The sequence below is a fragment of the Scleropages formosus genome, chromosome 16 (genome assembly GCF_900964775.1).
Source record: "Scleropages formosus chromosome 16, fSclFor1.1, whole genome shotgun sequence".
Lineage (NCBI taxonomy): Eukaryota > Metazoa > Chordata > Actinopteri > Osteoglossiformes > Osteoglossidae > Scleropages > Scleropages formosus.
In genome coordinates, this window is record NC_041821.1 from 16789485 (window position 1) to 16810510 (window position 21026).

The 21026-nt window shown below is 39.5% G+C and overlaps 1 protein-coding gene across 5 annotated transcripts in view; it reads right to left on the reverse strand.

The window, feature by feature from the left end:
• Window positions 1-4629: 4629 nt before the first annotated feature.
• Window positions 4630-21026, reverse strand: part of map4k3a (mitogen-activated protein kinase kinase kinase kinase 3a) — a 67603-nt gene continuing 51206 nt past the window's right edge. For 2 of the 5 annotated variants that reach the window (XM_018750960.2, XM_018750959.2), the window contains 19 exons: window positions 19526-19584; window positions 17922-17960; window positions 17533-17598; window positions 16907-16958; window positions 16340-16505; window positions 15395-15510; window positions 14794-14835; window positions 14412-14496; window positions 13275-13354; window positions 13113-13173; window positions 12489-12606; window positions 12319-12377; window positions 11786-11889; window positions 11529-11700; window positions 10309-10377; window positions 10072-10164; window positions 9732-9802; window positions 9187-9242; window positions 4630-6301 (listed from right to left, as the gene is read on the reverse strand). In XM_018750960.2, the coding sequence (XP_018606476.1) occupies window positions 6214-6301; window positions 9187-9242; window positions 9732-9802; window positions 10072-10164; window positions 10309-10377; window positions 11529-11700; window positions 11786-11889; window positions 12319-12377; window positions 12489-12606; window positions 13113-13173; window positions 13275-13354; window positions 14412-14496; window positions 14794-14835; window positions 15395-15510; window positions 16340-16505; window positions 16907-16958; window positions 17533-17598; window positions 17922-17960; window positions 19526-19584 (1596 nt within the window). In that variant the 3' untranslated portion in view covers window positions 4630-6213. Of the gene's footprint in view, window positions 6302-9186; window positions 9243-9731; window positions 9803-10071; window positions 10165-10308; window positions 10378-11528; window positions 11701-11785; window positions 11890-12318; window positions 12378-12488; window positions 12607-13112; window positions 13174-13274; window positions 13355-14411; window positions 14497-14793; window positions 14836-15394; window positions 15511-16225; window positions 16506-16906; window positions 16959-17532; window positions 17599-17921; window positions 17961-19525; window positions 19585-21026 lie in introns of all 5 variants that reach the window. The other 3 variants (XM_018750956.2, XM_018750955.2, XM_018750957.2) reach the window with 2 other exon arrangements.

The following is a 21026-nucleotide window of genomic DNA, read 5'->3' on the forward strand; positions in this document are numbered from 1 at the left end:
CACTCGTACATGTAAAGTGTCGTTTTGCAGAGTGCACCTCGGTCACAGGCTGTCCTTGTGTGTCCCTGTCTGTCCTTCCACAGCGTCTCTGATGCAATGACCCTCCTCTGCAGAGTCCACACCACACTTTTGCTGAACCTCTCTTTCTACACTTTTGGTTCTATAGACAATCGTGGATTTCCTCGGCCCGGGTCGGCAAGTAAAACTAGTGAAGAATCGAAGTAAATATAGTGACAGATACTGGGAATAATGTAGGGTGTAGTTTTCCACCCTTTTCCCCATTCAGAACTGCCTAGCAGAACCCTGACCTTTACCGTTTAGAGAAATCATATTTGTCATACATTTACATTACATTTACATTTATTCATTTAGCAGACACTTTTCTCCAAAGCGACATACATCTCAGAGAAAAATACAATGACTGCATTACATCGACAGAGCAAGAGACTTGGATGCAGATACATGATTTTAAAGTACAGTTCATGTTATACCAACACTGCATGTTATGAATCTGAATCGCATAAACGCTCATTAGAGGGATTATACATCATACCCTCACATAGCTTCCTTGGCCATCATTAATTTTTCATATAGGGCATTTATAAAAGCACCAGCCATCTGGCCAGATGGGAGAATACCCATTTGTACTGCTGCTTCGTGTGTACACTCAGGGTGTGTTTTGCTGGGAACAACGTTTCCTCTTTGCTCATCTGTACTTTTGGTTTTCAAATTTTAATCCTCAGTAGGGATGTCCTTAATCTTAACTTCTGATGTTCATTGTTGATACAATTAATGTACATTTTGTATCTTACGTCTTCCCTATAGCTGAAACTATTCAGAAGTTTTCAAAAAGTCCAGCAGCAATAAACATTCTGATTTTTTCCTGCCTATGCCTCCCACCTCTCACTTGATCTCTTGGCCTTGAGTGAAATGTGGATGACCATGGAAAACACAACCTCTCCTGGAGCACTCTCCACCAACTATTCCTTCTTTCACACCTCTCCTTCCTCTGTGAGAGGTGGAGACACAGATTTGCTCATCTCTCCCCAGTATGAGTATCCGTCTCCCTCTCTCTCTCTCTCTCTCTCCTCCTTCCTGATCTGTCCTCCTTTCAATTCCTGTTTCTGTTAGAGGTCCCTCTCTATCGTCCTCCTGGCTGCTTCCTGGATGACTGATGAATAAAAGTATTGCCTAGATTTCCTGAGCATACTTAAACTTAAGGCTTCTGATGAACACATATATGTGCGGATCTGAATACTGGCTTTACTTGAGTTCTCATGTTGGTGTGGGTTTCTTCCCACAGTTCAAAGACATGCATTTGAGGTGAATTGATGACTGTGTAATCAGGGGGTGCGGTGGCGCAGTGGGTAGGACTGCAGTCCTACTCTCCGGTGGGTCTGGGGTTCGAGTCCCGCTTGGGGTGCCTTGCGACGGACTGGTGTCCCGTCCTGGGTGTGTCCCCTCCCCCTCCGGCCTTACGCCCTGTGTTGCTGGGTAGGCTCCGGTTCCCCGTGACCCCGTAAGGGACAAGTGGTTCTGAAAATGTGTGTGTGTGTGTGTGTGTGTGTGTGAAATGAGGACCGGTGTATCTGTTGTACAATAACATTGTCTGGCGGTGCTGCCGCAAGGCACCCGAATTTGTTGTTCACTCAGTGTGTCTATAAGCGATTGTGTTTTATTTACAGAACATTTAATTTGTGATTCCATTTAAGTTACTTCTCTAAAATGCCTAGTAAGCAAAAATGTAGAATTACTCTAACCCTAACCCAAGATTCATCCCTAACCCTAACTCCTGCCCAAACCATAGCTCCAGCCCTTCCCCAAGCTGCAACCTGAAGCTTAGCTCCAGCCCTAACCATCTCCTTGACCCCAGCCCTCAAGCCCTCACCCTAAATCTATCCCCAGACCACACATGAGCACAGCCTACCCCGATCCAAGCATACAAACCTGCCCTGCACACCTACACCCCAAACACACCACAACACATTCACCACGGAAATTTCAACCCCACCTGCAATTCCACAATAGACCCACAAGGGGGAGACATTACTCGGCAACAAAGAAACTGAAAAATTCTCTGACAACACGTGGGACTCTTGATCCACCTCTCTCCCACAACTGGACACACCATAGGCAAACACACACTTACATTATGCTCTAACACACCTTCCAGCAATACTTCCTTCACCAGCATCTCTCCACCACGCAAAATCACACCTAAAACAAAAGGGACATGTTACAACGTGGAGGAGAACACGGTGTTGCCAGAGCAACCGAAACACAATGGTGTGTACGAAGCCCATAACTCTCCTCTGCCTAACCTCAGCTGTAACCCTAACCCGAGCTCCAATCCAAACTATAGCTCCAACCCTAACCCTAGCTGTAACCCTAATGCTAGCTCCAACCCAAGCCCTAGCTCCAGCCCTAACCATACCTGTAACCCTAACCTTAGCTCCAACCCTAACCCTTGCTTTAACCTTAACCTTAGCTCCAACCCTAACCTTAGCTAGCTCTAACCCAAGCCCTAGCTCCAACCCTAACCATACCTGTAACCCTAACCTTAGCTCCAACCCTAACCCTAGCTCTAACCGTATCCTTAACTTCAACCCTAACCCTCGCTGTAACCCTAACCCAAGCTCCAACCCAAACTGTAGCTGTAACCCAGACCCTAGCTCCAACCCTTACCCTAGCTGTAACCCTAACGCTAGCTCCACCCCAACCCTTGCTTTATCCCTAACCTTAGCTCCAACCCGAACCCTATCTCCAAACCTAACTCTAGCTCCAACCCTTAACCTAGCTGTTACCCTAACCCTAGCTCCAACCCAAACCCTAGCTGTAACCCTAGTCCTAGCTGTATCCGAAACCGTATCTCCAACCCTAACGCTAGCTCCAGCCCTAACACTACCTGTAACCCTAACCTTAGCTCCAAACCTAACCCTAGCTTTTACCCTAACCCTAGCTCTAACCCTATCCCTAACTTCAACCCTAACCCTGGCTGTAACCCAAACCCAAGCTGTAATCTTAACCCTTGCTTCAACCAAAACCCTAGCTACAGCCCTAACAACAGCTGTAACACTAACCCTAGCACAAACCCTAACCCTAGTTCCAACATTAACCCGAGCTCCAGCCCTACCCCAAGCTGCAACCATAAGCCGAGCTCCAACCCTAACCCTTACTCCAACCTTAACCCTAGCTCCTGCCCAAATCATAGCTCCAGCCCTACCCCAAGCTGCAACCCTATGCCTAGCTCCAGCCCTAACCCTAGATCCAGCCCTAACCCTAGCTCCAACCTTAACCCTAGCACCTGCATAGACCATAGCTCCAGCCCTAACCCAAGATGCAACCCTTAGCCTAGCTCCAACCCTAACCCTTACTGCACCCTAATCCTAGCTCCAGCATTAAACCCAACTTGTTATTATGCAGCCAACTGGCAAATGTCAGATGTGCCTCCTTGAACTTGCTTTCACTGTTTTTCCATTCAGGTCTGGCGTTTGTGTCAGCGATCAATAACTAGATGACAGAAGTTGCATCTTAATGGAATGAACCAACAATCAGCTTTGAATGTGAGTTCATGGAGACAATATATTTCTATTTTCACTCACTGTGAAGTTATTTAGAATTTTGTCTTGAAAGTATTTTATATCCATTATATCTGTATGTGAGATGCAAGCCAAAGAAAATTTAAATTTCCTAAAATTGACCTTGTACTGATTGTTAAATTATACAACTTTTACACTGCCAAGGACAAAATAAAACCAAAAATGATAGATGTTTCTTCTAACTCTCCTTCTAAGAGAGTATGAGAATGAATACACAGCACAACTGTCAAGTACAAAGGTAAAATTTCACTTATTTCCATCATGACTCGCTTTTGTGTTGTTGAGGTTTTACAAAATATATCGTTTTTCCCCCCTCTAACCCAGCAACTCAAGCTATATTTCATCCTTGCTACATCTGAAAGACAACATTAAAGAGTATGAAAGAAAACCAAGTAATCTGCAGAACCTTATTTTTCATGGTCATTAGTATTTGAGCTCTCTTCTTCATGTATATACTGTAATAACTATTATAATTGGAGTCATTCATCTTGCAAGTTACAGACAACTTGTCTTTACCTAGATTAAAGATAAGGAAAGGGCTGCATAGAACCCCTGGTCTTTACTACAGTAAAATTGTTGTCAAGTGGTCATCCTGTTAAGCAGATCTAAACCATGACAACTTACATACGCTGGATTCTTCAACAATCAATGACAGTATAATAATAATTAAAAAAGAAAATATGCTAAAAAAATGCTTGCACATAAAATTGAAACAAAAACAAAGTAAGTAAGATGGATAATTTTTCATGGTACATGGAGACCATCTGTATTTCACAAAAGTGTCTCAGATTATAAATATTTCTCTAAATGTCACTACTAACTGTTAAGTGTCAAAATAAGATAAGGTTAAAAAAGGTAACCCAATTTTAACAGAATACACACCATAGGTAAAACCAATCAATTTTATTTTACAGTATATACATTATGCATTGCAATATGAAAATGTTAATGTTGCAAAACAAAAAAAAAAAAATGGAAAAAACAATATAATGAAAACAGAAAAGTGGGAAATTCCCACAATATAGATTTTTCTACTTGGTAGTAGTTTATTTAACTCCTCTGGTGCTCTGTTTTCCTTCAGACAGCACTAATAGGAGGTAAAGTAGCTCATCATTTTGGCCTTAGGATCATTCAGTTTGTAAAAATTAGGTTTTGGCAGAACACTTGAAGTTAAAATGAAAATAAAAATTAGCTTCACCTCCAATCTATACCAGAAAAGGAATGTTCATCTCCATTAGAACTGTAGCAAATGTTAAAGATTATAGTCATTATTTTGAGAAAAGTACAACAATTAAGACATATTTGACAGTACCACTGGACAAAGGCGCTACGATTTTTCCTTACTTTCAATAGCATTTAACAGAATGCTTGTATTTACCTAGGTAACAACACAACTTCTGTTTCTTGTATTCTAGTGTAAAACAAAACCCCAGTGCCACAGCTTCTGAGTACATACAGCATATATATTGATGTGCATAATTGTATATAGTACATATGAATGTATACATATAGTGTTGTGAAAAAAGTATTTGTCCCTTTCCCGTTTTCACTGTTACTGTAGCTTTTTTAAATTAAATTTGATCACATCTGTTTGTCAATCATAGCAGTATATAAATGGAGCCAGAAAGAGAAAAACTGACACCTTTTGTGAACACACTTGTGTTCTTTTTATATAATTTGCTTGGTATGGAATATAATGAAATGAGTAATCATAGGTGTGAAAAAATAATTGGCCCTAATTTTAGTTGGTCTAACTGAAGGGGACATAATACTGGCATGTTTTTTTCTCTCTCTCAGGCTCAATTCATGTAACGCTAGAACTGACCAAAAGATCTTATCAAACTTAATCTAAAAAACTAAAGAAACTGGAAAGAGGGCAAATACTTTTTTCACAGCACCGCATACCAGTATGTGTATGTATATATTATACACATATACATGCATATGTACATCTACTTCACAATTTTTAAATTCTTTCTATGAACTTTTAAAACAATTGTACGCCATAGCATTGAGAAAACTGGAAATGACTTACAATTAAAAATGTAAATTTAATAAGCACATGGATTTATGCTGCACTGACCAAACCATGTCTTAAAACATAGTAGTGTTAACCAGATAGGCAGTTCCCACATTCCAATCTCTCAATACCTTTATAATGTGTCCCTCAAGTGACCGAGTCAGACAAGCCCTTTAAAGTAGTACCCCGACAGCTATTTTCAAATCTTTACACCTGTATAGTCTGGATGCCTGTACAACATATTTTATAACAGATATCTACATTACCAGTCTTTAGTACACAACTTCACACCATGTGAAGTCCCCTGCTTCAAAAATACTACATTTATATTTACAAAAATTAAATATAAGTCTATTAAGCACTTTTGTGGTAGTGTAAGAGAGTATCAGTGGTGGCAACACTGTGGAAGAAAGAAAGAGTCAGTTAAAAGAAAAATGTCTTCTGTGACTTTGTTACATGCCACAATAAATAAATAACTGGAATCAAAAGAAGTCCAGATCTACCCAGTGACACACACACACACTGATATAAGAGTAGGTGTGCAGAGCATGGGTCAACTGGGATTCAAAGTTGCACTTCCAAGATGCGGCTGGATCAGTAACTGTTCTCATGCCCTGCCAGGATGTACAGGTTGCTGTGTGCCGTTGGATTGTCTGTTGGCCTGCTCTCCAAGACCACCACTCTGCAGAAAAAGTCAAGAAGAAAACAATTAAATATGCCTTTAAGAAAACTGTTTCTCCTACATTTCATATGCCTGCTGGGTTACCAAACAAGTGCGGTCAGTTCAGCTATAATGCCTGTTTTAATTATGCCATCTGGATATAATCTGATGGAAAAAATAAACACAATTCATACGAGGAAAACTTTTACAAGTGCAGCTTGAGAATAACACACTTCCATTCAAATTAATGCAGGTGGTGACGGGCATCTCGGACACGGGATGCTCAGTCTAAAAAAAAGACCTGCGTGAAACAGAGGCTGACGTTCAACACTCGTTTTTTGCATTTGCATTTTGTGTTGCGTTTCGAGGGGGTGCAGTGGGTTGGACCGGGTCCTGCTCTCCGGTGGGTCTGGGGTTCGAGTCCCGCTTGGGGTGCCTTGCGACGGACTGGCGTCCCATCCTGGGTGTGTCCCCTCCCCCTTCCAGCCTTCAGCCCTGTGTTGCCGGGTTAGACTCTGGCTCTCCGCGACCCCGTATGGGATAAGCGGTTTCAGACAATGTGTGTGGTGTGTTGAGTTTCAATGTACCTTACATCCATTTGTTAAATAAAAGTGTTTATTCGTAACCCAAACTGAAGCTGTTTCATTGTAAGGAGGGGGAGCTGAATTACCATTATGATGAAATCATCTTAAATTAATTAAAATACTAAAGTAAAATGAATTTATGCTTTATAATGATACACTACACAACAACACTGATGTAATATTTAACAAAAATTATTCATAGAATGTCTTTTAATGTTATATTTTCATTCATTCATTGTCAATAACTTCTTGCCCGATGTAAGGGGTGGCAAAATGGCACAGCGCCTGGGTGGTGTTAGAGGACATGGGTTCGATCCCCGCTCAGGCTTTGTGGAGTTTGCATGTTCTCCCCGTGTCTGCGTGGGTTTCCTCTGGGTGCTCTGGTTTCCTCCCACAGTCCAAAGACATGCTGTTCAGGTTCCCCCATAGCGTGTGAGTGACAGAGAGAGTGTGTGTGTTCCACTGATGTATGGATGAGTGACCCAGTGTAAGTAGTGTATCTAGCAGTGTAAGTCACCGTGGTGAATACGGTATGTGGACTGATAACACTACATAGTATCCTTTGGAAGTAGCTTAGGACAAAAGCATCTGCTAAATAAATAACTGTAAATGTAATACCGTAAGGTTCTCGAGGTCTGGTGTCAACACAGGAAACATTAGGTATAAAACAGGTACACATCCTGGACAGAAATATTTTACTATTTGACTCACAGATTATTAACGTAGAACTCATTTTACAAAAAGTCCAAACATAACAGAATTAAAATGTTCCATGAAATCACCATATTTAACAAGTGAACTTTGCAAGGGGTTTGAATTATCATTATTTCTTACAGAATAAAAGGATCACTTATCGGTATAAAACTGCCACCTAAAATCTGCAATTTCTTAACAATAATTATTATTTCTAGCTTTTCTATTAATGATAATATAATGGATTGATAGTAATGAAAGTAAATAATCACTTGTCCAGTGCAGAATTCTTGAGGGTGTGACATGTTTGTGTGGGAAGTAATTCCATTATTATCAATTTGAGAACCATTTGACAGAGGTGCTGATACCTCTGCATATGTACAGGTAACCGTATTTAGAAGCTAAAGTGATCAAAACAGAATGTTTTCTTCCATAATGCTGTGTGTTTACTGGCCAAGGTCAGTGAATTGCACAATTTTCAAAATGCTTAATCTATTTTGCAGGTGAGGGAGATGAGGTTACGAAATCATTTCGCACACTTATTTGAGCTTTAGAACATTACACATTATTTTGTTTTCCCTTCTAGCTTAGAAGTTAGAGCTGCTGCCTCTGGATCCAAAGGTTGTCAGTTTGAATCTCGCCTACTGCTGTCGTACCCTTGAGCAAGGTACTTGCCTTGAATTGCTCCAGTAAAATTACCCAGCTTTATAAATGCGTAAATAATTTTAAGTATCTTAAAATTTTAACTTGCTTTGGAGAAAACACACAATTGTCGGAAACTGCATATCCCAAGCGGGGTCACAGCAAACCGGAGCTGAACCCGGCAACACAGGGGGTTAGGGTGGAGGGGGAGGGGACACACCCAGGACGGGACGCCAGTCCATCACAAAAGCACCCCAAGCAGGACTCGAACCCCAGACCCACCGGAGAACAGGCCCTGGCCAAACCCACTGCGCCACCGCACCCCACAGGTAAATTACACACTATATTAAAACTACTTAGCTAGCAAATAAGCTTCCCGTTCCCGAACTTAGCTCCCATTCACACAACAGAACAGTTTAACACACGCAGGCAAAATCTAAAGGCTATTTAGACTAACCACTTCCCCAGGAAGGCATCTCTGGATTGTGGTAGGAAACTGGAGCACTCAGAAAAAGCCTCATACAAACAGAGGAAGAACATTCAATCCATACACAGACCGAGTGAGATTCAAATCCATGTCTGAACTGAGAGCCCAGGAGAAATGAGGCAGGATCACTACCTGCTGTGCATCTACTGAAGCTCATTTCAGCCCTCTAAAAGCACAGGAGGCCCTTATATGTGCAGTCAACTAGGCACCTGTGAGGGCTTGAACAATGGAGTAGGAGGGTTTCTGTCTCATCACTCATTGTGTCACACTCTAGTCTTTCAACTGCAGAATCAAACTAGTCATTTAGAAAAGTATGCAAGCATATTTTTGTGTTTCAATTCAGGATAAACTACTTTTTCAAGGGTACAACAGTACCCTCCTTGAGACACAGTGTGGCATTACTATTACACGCACAAACCTCACAAAATTAGTCTTGAAAAAATAACATGCATTGCATTTCTCATACAGTTTCCATGAGAAAAAGGTTAAAAAGTGCTCACCTGTCAGACCCCAAGAGCCGGAAAATCCTTGTGCTATCAGAAATCTCTTGTGTAATCTGTCGTGTGAAGAGTTAACATTTTATTACCAGCTAAAAGAACACGGATCTACAAATTATTCTGTTTATAGTGCATGCAGGTGTAAGTACAAAATGACTCAAACTTAAGTAACACTGAGTAACATTTCACACACTCAAGGGTTTTATACTAGTGAAATGTTGGTGTATTAGTGTATGTTTAGTACAAATATGTCTAACTGGATTAAAAATTAATTTTTAGACTGATTTTACTTTCTTCATTGGAAAGGTATATGGAGAAAAGGAATAGAAGACGGATTCATACACGTATAACAGAGGTGACTGGTTACTCTTTTGAAGGATTAAATGCACTTATTGGAAGAGAGCTCTTGGTAAGCACATAAAAACTGGTGGAATTATTAACTGACTCAATTATGCCATTCAGTCTCAAGGCAGCTTTAACAACGCCTCCTGAAGTAGCGCTCAGGGTGACACGAAGGTGCTATCCATACTCTCAAAGCCCTCACTTACTTCATTGGATTTGAAACTTCTGCCCTGCATCCCGTGCTTCCAGAAAGCCAGAACACTGTCCTGAAGGCAAACTGAAAAGACACGAACATGCCGTCTTCCGCAACACTTCCATTTGGAATGATCACTCACAGTTCATATACCTCAACATAAACCAATAAAACAAATAGTAAGATATAATATATGATGAATTCATAATATATTTAAAGCCATAATATAAAAAAACATCTATTTGTGTTTGCAAATCAGGTTAGTTTACTGTAATATATTAACTTATGAAAACCTTCCCATCAATAACTGAAACCTGACAGAAAATAAAGGTTAATCCCACAGGGACACTTACCTATTGACTCAATCTGGAAATTAAATGTCAGCTCGGACGACAGCTTCTTGCTGGACTTTAACCTTCCTTGCAAGTTCACAATTTTAATACAACCTAGGAGATGTACATTATACGCACAGAATTACGAAATGCCTTACCCATATGTTAAACAAGAAAAGACTCACAATTGTCCTGTTTTAACAAACCCAGTGGTCAGTTATCATACAACACCCAAATGAACTAAGTCATGGAACTCACGATCAAGGCACACTAAAATGGTGTCCCTCTCCAGCTGGGTAATGTGGATCACACATGTCTGAGGTGCATCTGGAACAAGGATTTGTAAATGTGACTGTTTAAACCTCACTCGGTTCGTAGTACACAACCAATCAATATTCAGCTTTAAATATGAATTAACTCAATATAGTTTAGTAAGTAATTTAGTAAATAAAGCAACCAAGTGGTTCTTTCTTTTTTTTCTTTCTTTCTGTGATTTTAATTTAGTTTCAGTTTTAATGTAGCTCAAAAATGATCTAAAAACATTTAAGGTTCTACAAAGCATTTTTTTATTTATTAAACTTTAACCTGAGGCTTTTACAGAACCTACCCTGTGAATAAATCAAGGCACATATTTATTATTACGCTTTTACTGGTTAGAGAGATAATAAAGTGAACAAAGTGGCCAGATGGTGAAGAAGATTGTACGTGTTGTTTCAAGTTAATGAAAGATTACAAAATTTTTCATTAATTCATTATTTTAGAATCTTTTATTAACTTGAAGGAGAGTGTGGCAATGGGCCAGTATGTGCACCCTTCTTCAATATGGTGTTGCCTGCCTAACACGCTGTGTTGCTCTGGAATGCAGCATCTCTGCATAAGACACTTGTTAATGAAAAGAGAAAATAAATGTCCCAAATGGATTTTTTTTTTTTTTTTTTTTTTGATTCATTGTAGCATTATCTTACAGAACCTAGCCAGAAGGACATCTGTATTACTAAGTTTTGAGTGACTGGGAAGTAGTACCTGAACTTGCAAATAAATCGAGTTACAAACAGACTTCCGATACCAACTATGTTCATCAACTGAGGACCCAGGAGACATTTTTACAAGTGGTTGCTGGAGTAACTGAGAAAGGCATCAGTTAAATTAATAAATAACTGTAAATCTCATAAAGCCATTTGGGCTGACAGGAGACTGGCCATATGCGTTGTTACTTGCTATTTATGCCTAATAATCAAATTGTACTTAGAGTAATTATAGATCACAGTTCTTTATGGCTCTCATTACACCATTAAGAACTGAAAAAGAGTAAATGACAATTTGTTGAACTGCATGGACTATGGTCTGAGGTTCATTATGATTGCAGCTGACTATGTCTGTTCTATAATGTGTTCCAGCCTCGTTCTCCCCACAACGCATTGAAATAATGAAGAATACTCAGTGAGCAAAGAATTTTAGCTCATGAACGCTGGCCATACCGGACTCCGTGAACCAGGATGAGGTGGAGTTTGGGTTTACAGTCTCAAAGCGCACCACCTGGTTTGGCTCTGTGCCCTTACTGACTGCCATGCAGATGAGGGGGTACTGTTGTTCTGGGACCACCAGCATCTCAAACACCTCCAGCGGGCAGGGTAAGGGGAAGTCGATGACCTGGGGAGATAATGCAAAGCCATAAATTTGTGCACTGCTCACAAGCTGAACATTCAACCCTTAACAGCTGTGGAAGTGAGCTTACCTTGATGAGCATGAACTTCTGCATGGGCTCCACCCACTCCAGCAAGATTACGTTGGACTGGAATGCCCCACAGAGATACGTATGACCTGTGTAGGGGCTCCTCACTGGACCAAATGGGAACACAAGTAAATCGGAGACCAAAGCTAAGCTGTGAATATCACTCAAAGACACCTTTCCTCTAGACTGAATAATCTCCACTTGAACTACTTTACACTCAGCAGTGTTGAGAGCACTGCATTAATGTCCAGTTTTACACATTAGATGTGGCAATAGGTAGTCATTATTTTGTTCAGTGCCTGAGGAGCAGAAAATGCTTTCGAAGTCAGGCATTCCGATATTAAAAATAATACTTTGGAGGCCATTTGCACCAAACTGATCGCCTCAAGTTACAGGATACAAATGAATCTGGAAAGGACATTAGGAATGTGAGACAGCAGAATTCCACTAAAGTCACAGAGAAGAGTAACACACATGTAACTGTGACATGAAGAATGCACAGATGCAACTTTTACGTTAAGCTTGTTAATACTCACCAACACAGCACTTCTGGCAGCCCTTTGTGTCTGGAATCTTACTGGAAACTGCAAACTTTCTGTTGAGGATTTTAAAAGATTTACAGAATTTTAAATGTAAGCTCTAAAACACTATATTTCAAAGGCAGTACACAGAAAAACAAAACAGTATTCAGACCTGAGATCTCTACCTGGGAATAATTTTGTCAGGAAGTTTGTGTGTTGGAATTGCCACAGGCAGCTTCTGCATGTGTCGAGAATATTCAAACAGGCCGGCTAAGTTGTGAGAGTACAGCTGGGAAGCTTTTCCTGAGGAAAATCATACACATTTTCACAAAGCTACACGCAGAGATGCTCATGCATAACCTCAAATGTTTAACGAAGAAGGTCGAACACTCTAGCGTAACGCACCTAGGTCACACTATTCCCTAGAGGTGTGGGTTCAAATCCCACTTCTGGCAATAACCTGTTTCACCCAGCTGTATAATCAGGTAAATAATTGTAATAAGCATAGTGTACAAACCTAACATTGTAAGTTAGTCTAGAGAAAAACATCAACCAACTGACTAAATAATAAGCTGGTTACACATGTACATTTAAATTCGACCTTTAATGACTTGAACACATTACAACATATCGGGAAATTAAACGGCCATTTACAGAAAACAAGTTCAGTATAAAATATTTAGAGTTATTCAACTTGCACATATCAGTGCTAGGAGGCAACAAGCAGCCAAGCACAACTAAATAAGGATCGGTGATAACTATATGAAACATTGTAACAGTGATTTGTGAAAACAGAAACGTAGTCTTACCAGATATTGAAAGTAAACAGTTATTCATCACACAAAGCCATGTACACCTTCTTGGGAACAACTGAGTGAAAAGAAAGTCATTTATTTAACTTTTGTCTATGCACTGTAATACATTTCAAAATGACACATATAAAATCAGAAAGTATTATGTAAATGCCAAACCTGCTCCATGGAGGTCTCATGCAACTCATTAAGATTTAAAGTGTAAATGCCCTCCTCTGCACCAAATATCAAATATTGGTCTGGGGAGAAAAAAAAAATCAAATTTATTTATTGCAGTTTTCAGTAATAAAGAAATAAATACTTAATAATATCAAGCATTTCTTGTCATCTGTGGGAAACGTTACTTTGTCAAAATGAAGGACCAATACATGACCAATAAAAGCAAGGAAGGAAGAAGAAGGAAAACAAGGAAGAAAGGGACGAAGGAAGAAGTTGGTCACTGGAGATTTTTTTTAAAAAAAAAAAAAGAAAAAAAGGTCCACATGCAGGCCTCCTCGCATCAGGTGTAGTATCCGAGGTTAGGAACTGGCCTTTCATCCATGGTTTCATTTGTCAAAAAAAGCCTTTTTTTGTCACTAGTTCAAAGGATTTGCACTGTGTGCACCACTCTGCAGGAGCTATATGCTTTGAAAAGTGAAATAAGAGTTATATAAGGCTGCCATTGTTAGTGACCAACTGAAAACATAACAGATTTTTTTTTTTTTTTTTAATTTAAAACCTCCCACATATGTGGATACTAGTAAATTCTGTAACTGCTGCAGTAACAGCTTTGCAGGGCATACATAAACATATAAATATTCCTTGGCTGTCAGCAGGAATACTTCAGTTTATACTTTCCAGAATTTTCTTCTTTGAGAATTTTCAATTATATGTTTTGTAGAAAAAGTTCAACATTACAAAAGAAACAGGAAAGTTAATACAAGGAGTTTATACAAATAATACATTTTAAGGGATTTTGTCATCTTTAATTCTTTAATTCAGTTCAGTAAATGATGAAGAACTACTGAATTATGCTTGTTATTTCAAATAATAAATGTAGAAATTAAAGACATCAGTGCCGGTATTACCCCTCTGCAGATCCAGCAGGTAAAGTTGATTCAATGACTTTCATTTTTGACACATAAAGGAATTTCATAAGGCACTACACAAAGTGCGGTAGCCAAAATGAGCCCATTGCCACACTGTCCTACCAAAAAAGAGAAAACTATTTAACAGCTCCTTCCAAATGCTTTTTGGAAAAGGGCACAACAAGGTCAAGTTGTTAAGTGAATGACAAAGACCATGGTCCAGCCATACCTCTTGTGTCAGGGTTGATCCATGATGTAGCACAGTGGATTGTTAATGGACAGCCATTGAAGACCTTGGTAAAGCACGCACCCATCTGTTCGGAGACCGGGGGAGGAAACAGCTTTAGTCATCTCTTACTGACCATATGACAACGCTCTATTTAAATAAATAATAGAAATGGTTCAGTTTTTGTGTGACACAGGCATGCTGACCCATTTTCATGTTTAAGTAAACCCATAGAGTAAACTAAAATCATAAAATGAAAAATCAAAAATAAAATGACAAACGAAATTTCAACAATACAGATAATTTTCATATTCAGTAGTTTCATTACATAAGAAGAGACACAATACTATGGTCAGGACTAAAACATCTGATCAAAAACACTTACATGGACTTTTGGAGTAGGTGGAAGACCATTGCTTATGGGTTTCTACAAAACAAAAATTAAGTAACATAGCGTTGATCAAACTGGTATATGAAGGAGAAAGAGATCAAACATTTAAAAAAATTGTGCCACTTGAACACAAAGACTTGCAACTGCACACTGCATCAGGTAACAAAACTGCTTTAATAATGAAACACCCAACCCATGGTGTAAAAGTCTTGAATCATTAATTACTTAGAGAAAAGTCTTAACAGTACATAAATATGCAGTGCAAGATACAAAGCATCTAACTGTACGAACACATGGCCCAAAAAGAGACATTTTCATTAAAATTTCACAAAATGTTCATGTTCCAACATTACAACTATAGAGTATTAGGGATGAACAGAAAAAAATTTAAAAGAAAAAAGATGACTGAACTTTTCGGATAACCTACCAGCAAGCTGAATTTATGTCAGTTGAACTGAGACACTGGGCTGTATAACATGTACACTGCCTTCCTCTGTGTTTAAAATTAGCTTCATCCTACAGAAATCTTTTCAAAAGCTGACTTTTGAAAACCAACTATGCTAGAGACTGTGTGTACACATGCTTCTTTGATTACCGGAATTTCCTTTTTCTCTTTGCGGATGGGGAGCGCAGGGGGCATTGTAGACGGTTCCTCAGCCTTCTCACAGCTATCCTTCTCACCGTTCACTTGAGACTGGTTCTCCCCATTGCCTACAGAAAGAGCACATATGTTACATTTGTCCAGCTCACAAAGATGATGACTCGAAAACGTGGATCATATGAAGGAAGGAACCCATCGGGGGAGATTTTGCCTCCCCCTGCTCAAAACGCCTCCACACCTCCAGTTCCACCGCTCCAGTCTGGCGGACACATGACACATTGGCACTAAGCAGCAGTTGTAACAACATGATGCTAAATTATGTTTCCCAGTCTCAGTTCATTATTCATTAACATATACGCTCCAGGGCTGAGGAAAACTCTTTGAAGCTGATGCATCTCAGGCGTTCCAGCCACCTAGGAGGAAATAATTACATTGAAATTCACGATAAAATCCTTGCTTCTTTCTTTTTTCTTGATGAGATTATAGATAAAGAACTACACTAATGATTCAATATAATGCTGAAGAATGGTTGCCGTTTCTTGAATTGTCCTGCTGCACAAGTTACTACTGCCAACGTTATTAGCGGTAAGAGCGCTACACAGAATTCTGCTGTAACTATTTTCATTTATTCCTTGTGGGGAGCTCAACATATATCCAGCTGGTTGGAAAGAACAAACAACAACACTGTACTACAAAACTACTTGGGTGGTAGGGTGGTAGAACGAGGAGCAAAATCTATGGGCTCTGATTAGTGGGAAGGTCTGGCACTCAAGAAGGCACAGAGGGAGGGTGGGCACAGCTAAATGGACATGGACCTGGCCTTACTCTGGTTATCTTTGTCCTCCTCTTGTGTGACATGTAGCCAATCCCAGAATTGCCTAAAGCTCCTAGAGTCCAATTCGTCGTCCGAGGGGCATTCAGTGCGTGTGGTCTCATTACCTAGGCTGCTGCGCTTCTGTGGGGGGAGCCGTGGGGGTGGGGGGCGAGGGGGCACAGAAGAGGCAGGCCGAGAAGGGCTTTCAGATGCTGGACAGCGCTTTATGGTCCCCTGGTTGATGTCATCTTCTGAAGACACGCTGTCTTGAGCAGTGGAGACACACTTGGGCTTAAAGGAGGAGACGGTGTAATAACAATGAGTAACAGTCAAACTGCAGGGCTAATGTTTAGAAAAACAAAGTACTAGCTAAATCTAGCTATATGGGAGTAATAAGTTTGATGCATGATTTTAGAAACTTGTAAAAGCCTTATAGCCACAGTTTTGAATGAACCATATATTATAAAATCACCATGGTTAATTAGGATTTAGAGCTGAGAAGTCAAATTTGCCTTAATGAAGGACTGTTTATAACTGTAATGAAAAAATACAGGTATTACACAAATACAGCCCCATAACCTCTAGATAAAGCAGAAACTGGAAGAAGATACTATACATGACACCCTCCTGACTTATTTTGATTTGCAAATGCAAAGCAGCACAAGTAAGAGAAGGCATAACGCTGGTTTTACCTTTGGCGGCAGTGGAGGGGGGACCTTCGGCCTCATGGTGGAACTGGAAGTACTGGAGGACGACATTGCTTCTATATTACAACAACGAACAATGCCACATTTTCGCAACATAATCTCAATGCCAGACACAGAATGACAATGAGGTTCTGTGCGCTTTCCTTCTGGAATTTGAAAATGCATTTTTAACCAAATCCAAGAAGAAGTGAAGGTGCTTAAAATTACAACTGAAAGCAAAGAGATAAAACTGCACTGGAACAAGTTAGATCACACAGTCAGGACTCTGAAAGAGCAGCATTTTAAAAAGGATTGGATTTAGCACTGATGGTGCAGATGTTTTTACATACTCGCCACATGTTCTTGGATGAGAGACCATTAAGGACACATTAAGGAGACCAGTGACAGGACAGTAATCAGGGAGGGAACAGGACAGCAGACTCTCACTAGGGTTGCTATTTCTAATAGACAAGAGCATGTGTTGAAAGCCTGGGTGAGTCGGGTGGGGAGCTGGGTGGTGAGGCCATGCAGAATGAAGGTGCTGATGAAACAGTAAAGTGCCCTGCCATTGTTTCTCACTTCTGAGTGGGCAGATAGAGAATGTGGCTCAATTTAATTATGAAAGCACTTACTGTCGAGTTTCATCATCATCACCATCATCATCATCCTCATCATCCTCTAAATGTGCCACATGTCCCCTGAAGAGATGAACAAGGCAACATGGCTAAATGTGTTCCTCCTGCATGACTTAGATGATTTTTTCCCCCCAACAGATAAAGAACAAAATCATGTTGTTCATGCAACTGCTTTTCAAGCCCTGCACTACACAGGGTTTCACTGGTAATGGTACAGTTACTAGCATTAGACAGGAAATTAAACTGCAGCAATTCAGGCGATGAAGTCCTTCTTGGAAGCACACAGATGTAGAGAGGTGCTGTTAGGACACATAAATCTGTTAAGTTTTAAACAAAGTGACTTCAGATAGGAGAAAAGAAGGCAAGCAGGGCAGGGTTAGACCAACCTTTGGTGCAGCTCCTCCTCAACAGATTTCAAAAGGCTCCTGAAAAAAAGAGAATAAAGAGTAAAGGAAATTAATAGTTTCTGTGTCTCACTGAGCTCAGCCTTCCCTGGGAACGAGAGATTTTGAACGGCTTTTTATAGTGAAGTTCACATGGACAAATCCAGAGTCTGCACTCATAATCTCAAAATTAAGAACGACCTTGAGGTGTTCAGGAAGAAGAAATTAAAAAAAAAAAAAAAAAAAAACTATGTGATATTATTAAACACATTTTCAAGTCATAATTCAAATGGCAAATGCAAAGAAGTTAAATTGGCTTTTTACACACAAATGCCACTTTCCTTGTCATTCCGCTAGAGCTTGAAATGAAGGTTTCTGGAAAATGTCACGACACATTTGAAAATTATATCCACTGATGTCTAGCACACAGCAAGATGGAAGTCTTTAGAGCAAGTATAAGAAGTACATAACATTCCTAATGTCTAATTTAATTCTGTTGCAAATAAATATTGCTGTGATTTCTTTCTTTACTGTCCTACACTCCTCTAAATAGTGAGTATTGTTAAAATCTACACAACAGAAATTTTTACTGGAAAAGGCTTATGTACCTTTCTGAACCTTTCCACCTACTGTTGATTGAAAGAATTAATTCAAAATAAATAATAAGCAAGGCTTACCAATTTTGATTTCACTGAATGCCTTCTGCACAAAACCTTGACACGTCATTTCAATTGCTTTCAATATATTCCAGTAGCAATTATATATACACCAGAGCTCACGCAGTCATATATTAAGTTTGTTTGCTGAATTATTTGTATTAACTCCTTCAAGGCCAAACATTTTTCAAAACCATTATGTCTATGTTTTTCAACTGCGCCCCTTCCAATTGCAGCTCAGTGTGTGTCTAGGGACGTCTGAGGGAAAGTGTAATAAATAATCAGAGTGCCGCGGGAAAGCAACGTACAGCCCTGCACTGGTCCACACTCCACCAGCTGTGTTCGTCTCCTCTAAGGAGCTTGGCTGTAGGGACAGAACAGAGGAAACCCCACTACTGCTCTCTTCTTTACAAAGCTGCTCTGACACAGTGTTGGAGTGCGCCACCCTGAATGTGTGCATACATGCTAAATGTGTGTGTGTGTGTGTGTGTGTGTGTGTGTGTCTTCCCTGCAGCACCTCCAAAGAGCCTACATCAATACTTGCAGCAGAAGCAAGACCAGTAGGGTCACTCTTGTTTGACCTGGACAGACAACACAGTAGGACACAAGAGGGCACAGTGCTGGGAGGCAGGTGATCATGTCTGCACACCCCACCCCAGGCAGGAGAGCCCACACTGTTACAGAAACACATGTGAACAAAAGCAAAAACCCATTGCACACCCATAACTCAAAGCAATACAAGACTAGTTCAAATTGAACACCTACTTAGTTTCAATTCTGAAGAAGTAATCAAGAGATTTTGGTTTTGTATACCCTTTGACTGATGGTTTAAAAATTATTTCACTTACAAACTGCAGTTTTTTTCCTCTGAGATGTGCAAAAACTCAATGAATAAAATGAATAAATGAGTTCCTCAGAGCAGAGGGTCAGAGCCACACCAGGCACACTTACTTGTTTCCTCCAAGAAAGGAGTGATCGGGAGATCCATGGGCATACTCCAGCTGAAGGTCCTACCAAAAAAAAGAAAAAGAAATCAGTAACTTAGAGCAAATACTTCTTTAGAAATAAATGTCATATGGAAATGAATGGGAAATGTGACAATACAACACAAACAAGGTGGAAATCTTCTGAGGTGCTTCTTAGGTGACGTAAAATCAGTCATACAGCTGTGCAAGCATGAAAGAATTACAGCATGTCACAAGCGTGGTGTTCATAAATATGTAAAATCATGCTTTAAATCACAATAAAGATGGTCTCAACTGCATCAACAAAACAAAGTAATAAATGTATTTAAGGACATCAAGGCAAATTCGGACTAGGGACGACTCAGTGTCACTGACAAAGGATGATGAAATGGACTGCTAGCGAAAACAAAGGAGCAGCAAAGATTTCTACTGACAGGTAAGCTACATAAATGAATTAATAAAGACAAAGGAGAAAAGAACAGCAAATACCATCACAGGACAACTGATAAAATACATAATTTGAACATAAACTCCAATTATGCGCAGAAACAGCACAGTGAAAAACAAAAATTAAACTGCTTTTAAAAAGTACATTTATTCTAACTCAATTTTATGAGCCAAAGTCAACACAAATCATGAAGCGCAACAATTTGCTCCTGCTGTGGTATCTGTGCTGTAGTATTTAAGTTGTTCACACACAAGGCAGGTAAAAATGATTAGCTGCGACATCCTGATATACCAAAGAACATGGGAATACGCCTTATAATCTCTTAATTTATTTCTTGGTTTTGGTTTACAATATAGATCTCCTCAGTGATATAAAATTTATATTTTCATATTAACTTGAATATACTACATTCTTGAGAGAAAGCAAAGACTTTTACACTTTTTTATCTGCTTTATATATTCGCTGGGTAGGTTGTGTCGTCTCTGATATAGCTATAACTGAAAAATGACTATTTTAACATTTGTATTAAGGTTGCGTGTAAAGCTAATTTAAAATGACTAAAACTTAAAATACACCGTCTCCACAAACACTTAATACCGATTGTAGCCCATAAACATGGAACGTTTGTTATCTTGTAACATTTACATTTATTCCTTTGGCAGATGCCAAATGCAATTCCAAAGCAACACACAACTCAGAATAAACAAAAGTGTAATCATGAATGTAAAACCTGCCACATTCCATGGCCTTTGGTGCATTTTGTTGGTAATTAATTGTTGTTTCAGGAAGTGCAGGGGACGTTTCCCCGGGAAACAATTCTTGTAAATAGCCAAGTGAAGAAAATACAATTAAAAATAAAGAAAAACATGTAGCATTTAAAATTTCATTACATAAATGTCAGTAACACAAAATCCCACTGTATTTTATGATTTTTATAATCAGATGTAAATGATATCAGCATGTTGTTTTGGCAGTGTCTCAAATCATGTGCTATATGGGTTTAGTTCAAAGCCATTTCAAGATGGTATACCTTTATCAT